At 43.7% G+C, this 12,068-nt stretch overlaps 1 protein-coding gene across 1 annotated transcript in view; it reads left to right on the forward strand.

Annotated features, from left to right (window-relative positions):
• LOC118391357 (unconventional myosin-XVIIIa-like) overlaps positions 1 to 11,661 on the forward strand; it is a 107,385-nt gene extending 95,724 nt beyond the window's left edge. The window contains exons 38-39 of the mRNA XM_052511033.1: positions 2,049 to 2,171; positions 8,547 to 11,661. Coding sequence (XP_052366993.1) covers positions 2,049 to 2,171; positions 8,547 to 8,649 — 226 coding nt within the window. The 3' untranslated portion in view covers positions 8,650 to 11,661. The remainder of the gene's footprint in view (positions 1 to 2,048; positions 2,172 to 8,546) is intronic.
• Positions 11,662 to 12,068: the final 407 nt, after the last annotated feature.

Below are 12,068 nucleotides of genomic sequence, written 5' to 3' on the forward strand. Positions count from 1 at the left end.
CCGATTGTCAGAAGCAATTAATGTCGAGCTCTAAATCCGGTGCTCCCTGGAGCCTCAGCACTGTTTCGCCAGTGGTGTGAGGCCAAGGACATAAATTGTGTGACACCATTTGCAAAGCCCTCGATTACAAGCCGCCTCTGTGTGCCAGAGCTGCTCCAGTGCAGGTGTTGGTGTGTATGTGGGAAAGATGTGCGTAGTTTCGCCTTGTAGACTTTGTGGGAGTCATTCCTTTCCCATCAAGCTTTGTTTGATACATGGAAAAGGAGTGACTGAATCTAATGTAGCTAATGTTGATGTCCATAGACTGCCGCAATGGCCAGAATTGTCTCTCATTCTCTCCCCCAAAGTGGTCTCTCCATCCAGTTTGTGTGTGCCTTCATGCAGGTAGAGAGGAGGCAACTCAAACATTTTGTTCTCCATGGAGACTTGGTTGAACGTGTGGTTTATTGTGTTGTTCTGAGCAACATATTGCTAATGGATATGTGAGCAGGGGGATGCTACCCAGCGGTCTATACCATTTAACTATTACCATTTAAGAAGTCCATCGGAGACCTCTTTGAATATGATGCACTATGTTGGCTCGTGACAAGCACTTTGCATTCTGTCCCAGCCTCACCAGATAAGCTGGGACATGCCTTGCTTTGGTATTTGTATTGCTGTCATGCCACATCAGACGCTGAACATTGTTGATTGGATTGACGTCAGACGCTGAACATTGTTGATTGGATTGACGTCAGACGCTGAACATTGTTGATTGGATTGACGTCAGACGCTGAACATTGTTGATTGGATTGACGTCAGACGCTGAACATTGTTGATTGGATTGACGTCAGACGCTGAACATTGTTGATTGGATTGACGTCAGACGCTGAACATTGTTGATTGGATTGACGTCAGACGCTGAACATTTGTTGGTTATGATCCAAATGATTACTACTCCTTGATTGCAGTGTGTGTTCTTTGAGGATGTTCCTTTTATAGCTCATTCTGTTACTATAAACTAAAGAACACTGCTAGGCTTAATGGTTCCCAGACATATTTGTTCATAATCTAAGTTTTTAGACCCTCTGGGTGCCCTCCCTCTTCTCTCCTCCCTCCTCCCCTCTCCCTTCCTCTCCCGGACACAAACAGATGCATAATGCAGAGGCAGAGATGCTTCACCTCTGGGAGTGAGGAACAGATGAATCCGGATTGAAATGTGCCTGCCGACCTTTCAGAGGCATGATCTAATATACTTTCTCCTTGGGTTCCTTCCAGTCTCTGTTTACTGCTTGTTATTGTCAAGGCCAGGGCTAGAGGGCTGTCATCGGCTCAGCCCCAATAACAATCTACATCAACAGGCCACGCTCAGCCACACACCACAGAGGCCTTAACAGCCGGACTATGGCCACCAAGTTAATTACGCCTTCATGAGCTCCATTCGTTTGCATTCTGCTCTGCTCGGAGGCACCACGAGTCGTTTCGCTCGACCGCCCCCATCGTAAGCGATTATACACTTAACACGGGAAGTGAAAGCACTCAGGTACTGTACCCATATTTATGGATGCACCAATTGTCTAATAGCTGTTTATTCTTGCTTTCAAATTAGCTTTGCTTTAGTTTTTTCACCGAACTTAGTTACTTTGGCATAACTTTAGCTTTGTGACAGATAATTTGATTCATATTCAGAAAGTAGGAGTACAACACTTGACTAGTAAACTAGTTTGCGAATGGGTGCATATGGATCTTTCATTGCTTGAAGTCAATAGGCTGTTGTGGTCTCCCTAAAGCTTGCCTGCCTTTACATAGCACTAACCACAGTTTATTGCCACCATGACTGAAACACATCTGCTGTTTGACTAAATGCATCAGAAAGTGGTTATGTTATGACATTCATGACTTTTGATTGGTCTGTGTGTGGGGGTCATCTGTGTTGTACTTCCTGTCCAAACCAACAGTTGTCCTCTGTGGCGGATCTGTAATAGCCCTCCCTGGGTTTAAACTGCTCTGCCTCCTGCAAACAGCAGCATAACAACACTGTTCACTCTCCTTCGGTCTCTTTCCCACAGTGGTGACGACTTGGACACGGACTCAGAGGTGGAGGACAGTGTGGACGATGTTAAGTCCTGGCTGTCCAAGAATAAGGGATCCACCAAGACCCTGTCAGCTGAGGGCAGTCTGAAGACCTCCAGGTCAGTGTTGTGTTTGTCTGTTGGTCTGTTTATTAGCCTCCTCAGTCCTCAGGCACTTCATTATGATATCACCCCCATTATTTCTGGCTGGTCCCTGATAGAGCAGTGCAGGCTTCCTCATTCCCATCCTATATGCCTTTACCCTGCTGAGAGCTAAAGAGCCCAGGATTACCTGAGGCAGGGTGGAATGGAAGGGTAAGTATTTCATGAGATTAGGTGTCATCTCTCTCTGCCTCCCTATCATCCCTCTAATGACAGCAGGCAGAGGGAAGCAGGCGCTGTGCTGCCTGTCAGATTTATTGAAGTGGCCCATGGCCAGCTGGCATGTCTGCTAAATGGCCCCTCTCTCTGCTCTGCCTGAGATGAATACATCTCCTCCCCCCTGGCAGACAGAACAGGTTAGCCCCGTATATACCTGCTTTCTTTGATGAGCTTTAGCAGATCGACTCACAACCTAACTTTCCTTATTAGACTCGCTTCAATTTCATCATTTCTCTCTCAAGTCTCTAAATTCCCATCTGTTTCTTTCATGTATCTCTGTTGATTTGTTTCCATGGTGTCTGTTTCCTACACCCTCCTCATGGCCTCTCAGAAATGCAGTGGATGTAGATGCAAAGGAAGGGAAAGACTGTAAGGAGATAAAAGGAGGGCGCAAGGAAGTAGACAGCAGGTCGGTGTCTGTGATGAGTTTCCTAGCTACAGGAAGTGCTCCAACCTGAAAGACTCCATCGGATGCCAAGGGGGTGAGAGCTCCCTCTTCAGTATACCCCGGACCGCACCTTCCTATGCAAGGCCAAGTTTAAGTCGACTCTAACACTGAGCCAAGTCTAAGTCCACAGACTAGGACGACAGCATGTTGGTCATCTCTTAAAATAAAATAAGTCCCAAGATGATGACCATTGCTCGGTTATCTCCCAGGCCTACTCTGAGGCCACCAGCAGGACCAGGAAGGGTCTGGAGTGTTGCTGGGCCCCACACAGCCCTGGCTTTGACTAGGTGTCCTTCCTGGCCCCTAGCATGCCGAACATGGATGATGATATTATGACCACCATTAGCAGCATCACCAGTGTGAGCCGTGAAGAAGGATGAGGGTCTGGGCGGTATTTTACATTGTGTGTCGCTCAGTGTCTGGCTCGGTGGTGGACTAAAACACCAGGTCTTCCAGCAGCTCCAGCTCCCGCAGAGGCAAGGCCAACAAGAGCTTCTCAGACTCAAGACGAATGTCGTAACAGGAGGATCTCCAAGACAAATGGCAAGAAGTCCAGGAAAGACTCCAGGAAGGAGGAGTCCTCTTCCTCCAGCTCGGCCTCAACTGACTCCTACCGCAGCGCCAACAGTGTGAAGAGAGGTCCAGCCCGCCCTGCCTCAGATGAGGAAGAGGGCGCTGAACAGAGACCCCAAGAAGAAGAAAAGGATGGACAGCACAGTGATGAAGTATTTCTACAAGTCTGATAGTTGCTAAAGCCCCTGGCCTACAGTAGGTTATGCCTGGGAATGGAGTGAAAGCATGGTGTGACTCTAACCAAATATGTTGACTTTATAGCAACATTATTAACATGTTAACCTTGTTTGATTACGTATTTGTTCATTTGACAAGTTGAAGTTCATGCTAGGTATGAACTTGAAGGTAGCCTAGCGGCAGGTAGCCTAGCAGTTTAAACATTTTATTTAACCAGGCAAGTCGGTTAAGAACAAATTCTTATTTTACAATGACGGCCTATCAGTTTCATTTATTTATTTATTTTTTATTTCACCTTTATTTAACCAGGTAGGCTAGTTGAGAACAAGTTCTCATTTCCAACTGCGACCTGGCCAAGATAAAGCAAAGCAGTGTAACACAGAGTTACACATGGAGTAAACAATAAACAAGCCAATAACACAAACAAGTCAACCACACAGTATAAAAAATAAAGGAGGTCGGCAATATATAGGCCATAGGAGCGAATAATTACAATTTAGCAGATTAACACTGGAGGGATAAATGAATCAGATGATGATGTGCAAGTAGAGATACTGGTGTGCAAAAGAGCAGAAAAGTAAATAAAATAAAATAAACAGTATTGGGATGAGGTAGATTGGGTGGGCTATTTACAGATGGAATATGTACAGCTGCAGCGATCGGTTAGCTGCTCAGATAGTGGTGAGGGAAATAAGTCTCCAACTTCAGCGATTTTTGCAATTCGTTCCAGTCACTGGCAGCAGAGAACTGGATGGAAAGGTGACCAAATGAGGTGTTGGCTTTGGGGATGACCAGTGAGATACACCTGCTGGAACGTGTGCTACGGGTGGGTGTTATCGTGACCAGTGAACTGAGATAAGGCGGAGCTTTACTTAGCATAGACTTATAGACGACCTGGAGCCAGTGGGTCTGGCGACGAATATGTAGCGAGGTCCAGCCGACTACAGCATACAGGTCGCAGTGGTGGGTGGTATAAGGTGATTTGGTAACAAAATGGATGGCACTGTGATAAACTGCATCCAGTTTGCTGAGTAGAGTATTGGAAGCTATTTTGTAGATGACATCGCCGAAGTCGAGGATCGGTAGGATAGTCAGTTTTACTAGGGTAAGTTTGGCGGCGTGAGTGAAGGAGGCTTTGTTGCGAAATGGAAAGCAGACTCTAGATTTGATTTTGGATTGGAGATGTTTAATATGAGTCTGGAAGGAGAGTTTCCAGTCTAGCCAGACACCTAGGTATTTATAGTTGTCCACATATTCTCGGTCGGAACCGTCCAGGGTGGTGATGCTCGTAGGGCAGGCGGGTGCGGGCAGCGAACGGTTGAAAAGCATGCATTTGGTTTTACTAGCGTTTAAGAGCAGTTGGAGGCCACGGAAGGAGTGTTGTATGGCATTGAAGCTCGTTTGGAGGTTAGTTAGCATAGTGTCCAAGGAAGGACCAGAGGTATACAGAATGGTGTCGTCTGCGTGGAGGTGGATCAGGGAATTGCTGCAGCAAGAGCAACATTGATAAACACAGAGAAAAGAGTCGGAGTGAGAATTGAACCCTGTGGTACCCCATAGAGACTGCCAGAGGTCTGGACAACATGCCCTCCGATTTGACACACTGAACTCTGTCTGCAAAGTAGTTGGTGAACTAGGCGAGGCAGTCATTAGAACCAAGGCTATTGAGTCTGCCAATAAGAATACGGTGATTGACAGAGTCGAAAGCCTTGGCCAGGTCGATGAAGATTGCTGCACAGTACTGTCTTTTATTGATGGCGGTTATGATATCGTTTAATACCTTGTGTGGCTGATGTGCACACATGACCGGCTCGGAAGCCGGATTGCACAGCGGAGAAGGTACGGTGGGATTCAAAATGGTCAGTGATCTGTTTATTAACTTGGCTTTCGAAGACTTTATTTAGACAGGGCAGGATGGATATAGGTCTGTAACAGTTTGGGTCTAGGGTGTCACCCCCTATGAAGAGGGGGATGACCGTGGCAGCTTTCCAATCTTTAGGGATCTCAGACGATATGAAAGAGGTTGAACAGGCTGGTAATAGGGGTTGCAACCGTGGCGGCGGATAGTTTTAGAAAGAGAGGGTCCAGATTGTCTAGCCCAGCTGATTTGTACTGGTCCAGGTTTTGCAGCTCTTTCAGAATGTCTACTGTCTGGATTTGGGTGAAGGAGAAGCTGGGGAGGCTTGGGCGAGTAGCTGCAAGGGAGGCGGAGCTGTTTGCCGGGGTTGGAGTAGCCAGGAGGAAGGCATCGCCACCCGCTGAGGAATGCTTATTGAAATGGATTTATCAGTGGTGACCGTGTTACCTAGCCTCAGTGCAGTGGGCAGCTGGGAGGAGGTGCTCTTGTTCTCCATGGACGTTAGTGTCCCAAATTGTTTTGGAGCTACAGGATGTGAATTTCTGCTTGAAAAAGCAAGCCTTTGCTTTTCTGACTTCCCTCAACAGGTGCACATCGTGGGGACTAGTCGATGTTATTGCAGTCCGTCACAGGATGTTTTTGTGCTGGTCAAGGGCAGTCAGGTCTGGAGTGAACCAAGGGCTATATCTGTTCTTGGTTCTGCATTTTGTTAACAGGGCATGCTTATCTAAGATGGTAAGGAAATTACTTTTAAAGAATGAACTGGCATCCTCGACTGACGGGATGAGGTCAATATCCTTCCAGGATACCCGGGCCAGGTTGATTAGGAAGGCCTGCTCGCAGAAGTGTTTTAGGGAGTGTTTAACAGTGGGGTGTTAAGCATATCCCAGTTTAGGTCACCTAACAGAACAAACTCTGAAGCTAGATGAGGGGCGATCAATTCACAAATGATGTCCAGGGCACAGCTGGGAGCGGAGGGGGGGTCGATAGCAGGCGGCAACAGTGAGAGACTTATTTCTAGAGAGGGTCATTTTTAAAATTAGAAGTTCGAACTGTTTGGGTATGGACTTGGAAAGTATGACATTACGTTGCAGGCTGTCTCTGCAGTAGACTGCAACTCCTCCTCCTTTGGCATTTCTATCTTGACGGAAAATCTTGTAGCTGGGTATGGAAATCTCAGAATTGTTGGTGGCCTTACTAAGCCAGGATTCAGACATGGCAAGGACATCAGGGTTGGCAGTGTGCTAAAGCAGTGAGTAAAACAAACTTAGGGAGGAACCTTCTGATGTTGACATGCATGAAACCAATGTTTTTTCGATCACAGAAGACAACAAATGAGGGTGCCTGGGGACACGCAGGGCCTGGGTTTACTTCCACATCACCTGAGGAACAGAGGATGAGTAGGATGAGGGTACGGCTAAAGGCTATCAAAACGGAGCAGATTTCTGGGCGTGATCGAATAGATTCAGGGCATAATGTGCAGACTGGTATGGTGGGATGCGGGTACAGCGGAGGTACGCCCAGGCACTGAGTGAGGATAAGAGAGGTTGTATCTCTGGATAAGCTGGTTATAATGAGTGAGGTCACCACGTGTGGGAGGTGGGAAAAAGGAGGTATCAGAAGTATAATGAGTGGAACTCGGGGCTCCATTGTAAACTAAAACAATGATGACTAACCTAAACAACAGTATGCAAGGCATATTGACATATGACAGAGACATACAGCGAGGCATAAAGTAATCACAGGTGTTGATTTGTAGAGCTAGCTAAGACAATGCGTGAGACAACATCAGCTGAAACAACAACAGGTAAAATGGTGATGACTGGGCAGAGAGGGTGGTTAACTACACACAGAGCCTGAGTTCGTGGCTGGGGCTGACAAACAAAAGAATAAATGTTAAGAGCATTGGGCCAGTAAACGAAAGGTCGCTGGTTCGAGTCTCCGAGCTGACTCGGTAAAAAATATCTCTGTGCTCTTGAGCAAAGCTCTTAACCCTAATTGCTACTTTAAGTCGCTATGGGTAAGAGCGTGTGCTAAAATGTAAGTGTTTATCCACTCTGTGTGGGTCCAGGTAGATATGAAATACCACAGAACAATGCATTTCTTTTTGAGGAGTAATGATGACTCATGACAATTGCTTAGATGAAACATACTTTGGCATAAGGTTCCCCATCTCTAAGCATATAAAATGGCACACATAATTGTCTGTGCATGTAAATAGAGATTTCTCCCTGAACGTGGTGCATAGTGATGTTTTGAATGTAGTAGACAGCTAGGTGCCCATGTGATTAATGACTGCAGTACAGCACAATCCCTGGTACACAACCATCCATCAAGCACTTTAAATGTGCTCCCTCCAGGCCTCAACAAGACATAACTATACACCTAAATGAACATGAACACTGATTACTGCATATAGCCACCATGTATTTAATATGCTAGATTAACCATACAGTAGGTCAGTTTATTTAACAGCAGGATAATAATAATAATAATAATAATAATAATAATAATAATAATAATAATAATAATAATAATAGAAATGTGGGCAGAGTCACTTTGACTATAGAGGTGATGTTACCCAGCTTAGTATATTTACTGTGCCACTGCTTTATTCTTATTTCATTATGTTGTTCAAAGTAAAAATGGATGCTCTACTTTAGCCCTGAAGCAGGGTTATGGAAGACTGATCTTTAACCATGCTAACCTTAAACCTTTTCTTTTTTCACTCTATCCTTCCACCTCACCATATGGCTGTTACGAAGCTTCCAGAGAAAGGCATATGTTCTGACCTTGAAATCCAGTGTTTTGGTTTGTTTGGCCCTTGGCATCCCTGCATGATCTTTGCTGCACTATTGATTGACACAGTGGAAAGGGTCATTGTGCTGCGCTGCTATTGGAGCAGCTTATACTGTCCCTGGCCTTGACCTCTGGAGGAAGCTTGATATGTGTCCTGTGACCTCTACATATCTCAAGCACCTGTAGTTTTCAGCCAGGGTTCAGTTCAGCAGTGTTTCTCCTATATAAAGCCCTCTCTTTCTCCTCTCTCCTCCCACAGCCCTCCTCTGTACCGGAGACACCTCAGTGTAGAGAAGGAGAGGGGTTCCAGCAGACACTCCGGGAAGGAAAGTGACGATGATGCAATGCTGTCCACAGCGTAACAGAGACTAATGCTACATCTCTCTCTTCAACCACCAACCTACACGTACATACCAGAGACGGATGTACCATCCTTTATATGCTCATAATACCCCTCCCCCATACCATTCTCATATGAACATCAGTGAGCAATGCTAGCTAGCACCAGAGGCAAGGGCAGGGGAAAGTCAGAGTGCACATACAGCTTTTATTGAAATAAAACATGTTATAGCCATTTTCACTTGCTACTAAGAGCTTTGAAAAGAACAATCTCTCACAACATCTCTCACAACATTTTCCACCAACTCTACAGCTTTGAAGTTATATAAATAGAGTTTATCACCACTGGCTTATTTAAGATGAAAAGCAGATGCATTCTCATACTTTTGTACAATTTCAGCCAGTATTTTTGAAAGTGTATATCAGCCAGTAGTTTTGAAAGTGGTGCTCACGAGCCGAAAGTGTTCCCTGTTTTTTTGGTAGTACGTCATAATGTCATGCGTTATGAATTTGGATCCCGGAGTGCATCTTTAAGCTCCTGTTGTCATCTCTGTTTGAGGGCTGGAGAGCTTCTCACTGCAAGTCCATATGCCTGACACTCCAGCATATCCTCCTTACCACTTAGAAATGCACTTGTCTCCTCGACATGTGTTTGGACTGTCTGCTCTTGCGCTTCAAGGAATATTTAGCCAATATCAGTGTATAGAAGAAAGAAAGACACAAGTATTTAACTTGCTTCAACACTGTTTTGATTTTGAATGGTTCTTAGAGAATGGGAGAGAGAGAGCTGCTGTGAAGGGATAGGGCTTTATGTCATATGCGTTGGGTCTGGTACATTTGCATACAGTAGTTCATGCTGGAATGGTTTTGGTCTGGCTCGTTTGAAGCTCCTCCATGCGTTTTGTTTCTTCCTGTCATTCTGTTGGTTTTCAAAGGGATTGCATTTACTAGGGATCTTGTTCTATTTCTGTAGCTATCAAGATATACATGCACTGGATATCAGGGGGGAAAAAGGGGGTTTTATGAGGCAAATTGTCATAGTGCTATAAGTCCCCTGACCCTCGGTGGGGGTGGGGGGGTGCGCATGTTTGCAACAGAAGGTCTGATATAATCCCTGGATGAATTGTCTCATGTAGGATATAGATGTGTCGTTCCACTAATTGGGTGCCTTTTGAGTAGTATAACACCTAATTTTAAAATTCTGTCATAAAGAGCACATGCGCTTTCATAAAAAACATGTTTTCCTGTCTCAAGACGGGAAACAGGGAGGCGCAATTGAATGTAAGCTTCACCAAAAAGTATAATTGTTAAATGTCTATTCCGTCTACCTTACGGTAACAGAGTTGACATGTTCTGTTCAACCTGTTCACTTTTCCACCACAAAACACCAGGACATGGCTGAAAATAGAACCAGCTCACCTGCTTTTCCACCACAAAACACCAGAACATGGCTGAAAATAGAACCAGCTCACCTGCTTTTACACCACAAAACACCAGAACATGGCTGAAAATAGAACCAGCTCACCTGCTTTTCCACCACAAAACACCAGAACATGGCTGAAAATAGAACCAGCTCACCTGCTTTTCCACCACAAAACACCAGGACATGGCTGAAAATAGAACCAGCTCACCTGCTTTTCCACTAGGATTTTACTATTAGATGTTTCTTTTAGAAGAAAATATACAAAAATGAATATTTTCACCACATTAAAATGAGAGTTCAGTTCACATAGCAGGGTTGACCATAAAGGAGACCCATTTTTATTTTTTACAACCAAATCTCAAAAAGGTCCAGACACCTTTTTGTGATTTCACATGTTTTTGAGAAACTTACTCCAAACAGCAAATCACTCTCATCCTCGTTGTGTAGTATGTGGGCCAACAAAACACATAAACAAAGGCTCCAAAAACACCGATATATGTCCTTTTCGAAACATCAAAGCTCTCAGTATAGTGATACAGGTCTTTTTAGATGTTGTACACATGAAATTGTGTCATTCCGCAATGTTGTATTCCAATTTGTTGCAACTCGATCGATACCGCTTTGTAAATGGGTGATACAAAGTGTGTAGTCTATTGAAAGCATGGGTTGCTTCTCCACAGGAAGTTCCAGCCCCTCGTAGAAAAGCTTTTCAGGCAGCTTGTGGTGGCCCAACATCCTATTAAGACACAATGTTGGTGTTTTCTTTATTTTGAAACAAAGAGATTTGGTTGTAAAAAATAACCTCTCCTTTAAAATGAGGGACAGATGTAAACAAATCACTAATCACATTAAATCATATTCTTCAGAAATGGCTTTTTGTCAAAGCAACAAAATAACTAGGGCTTAACCACAATGGTGAACACGGAGACATGTTGGGATTAAGAGGGTTAACGGACATGTCGAAATGATGAAAAAAAAAAATTTCATAAAATCTGATTTATTGAATTCTCCATGTGATCTATATTAAAGGTCAAGTCAAGTCTTTTAAAAATGTAATATTGGTGCACAGTTTCTACTTAAAATATTAAAGGAATGCAAAAGGCTCTAAGTTCATGGAACAAATTTGGCCTTACTGAGTGACAATGATATCCTTTCGTTTAACCTTTTGCATTTTCAGTCATAAATATGGAATTATGTATCTATGTCCACAAGTGTGTTTTCATGTGTTCTTATCTCCATTGCTCCTGTCTGTTCATGTGCATTGGAAGGACATTTTTAAACTATTTTGCATATCTTCTCAGTGGGAGCTTAACTCATATTTTTCCCATTTCCTGTTTTTCTATGCATTAGATACAAATATTAATACGGAACATAGGATAATTTGATGTCAATGCTTCTGAGTAGTGATTTGTTAAATAAAATGTATGTTTGCATCTTGAGGCATTTTTGGTTTTACACATATAATATATACAATGTTTGAAATGATTATATGATTCATCAGCTTTTCAAACTGGTTTGTTTGTTTTCATTATTGAACAATTTACCACTTGTGATAGGAATTATTTTTGCTTTAGTTTTAATGTAAATAAATGCAGGTGTTTGTTTACAGTAACATTGTGTCTTGTTATTGCGTGGTGGAATGGTAATACAGTTATTGTTTGGAAGTGAATTCATCATCATAAATGTTTGGATGGAAATAAGGATGAGCTATTTATTGGCAACAGCCGGACCATTTTACTGATGCACTTGAGATGAGAAAAAAAAACATTTCTGTCAAGCACATCACTTGATCATACCATCCATCTTTCCCCTGGAGAGGAGAGGGAAAACAAACACTTTATTGAAATTCATAAATACAACCTGACACAACTGCAGCAAATCTCTGAACACTGCTCACACTCACTGCCGTGTTGTTAACGAACTGTGCAACTAACTTATACCGGTAAACAAAATGTCAGACTAAGGGAGTGACCGTTTATTTATAAGGGTTACATGGAGAAAATCGGACCACTCTGAAAT

This window comes from Oncorhynchus keta, unplaced genomic scaffold (genome assembly GCF_023373465.1).
Source record: "Oncorhynchus keta strain PuntledgeMale-10-30-2019 unplaced genomic scaffold, Oket_V2 Un_contig_6244_pilon_pilon, whole genome shotgun sequence".
Taxonomy (NCBI): Eukaryota; Metazoa; Chordata; class Actinopteri; order Salmoniformes; family Salmonidae; genus Oncorhynchus; species Oncorhynchus keta.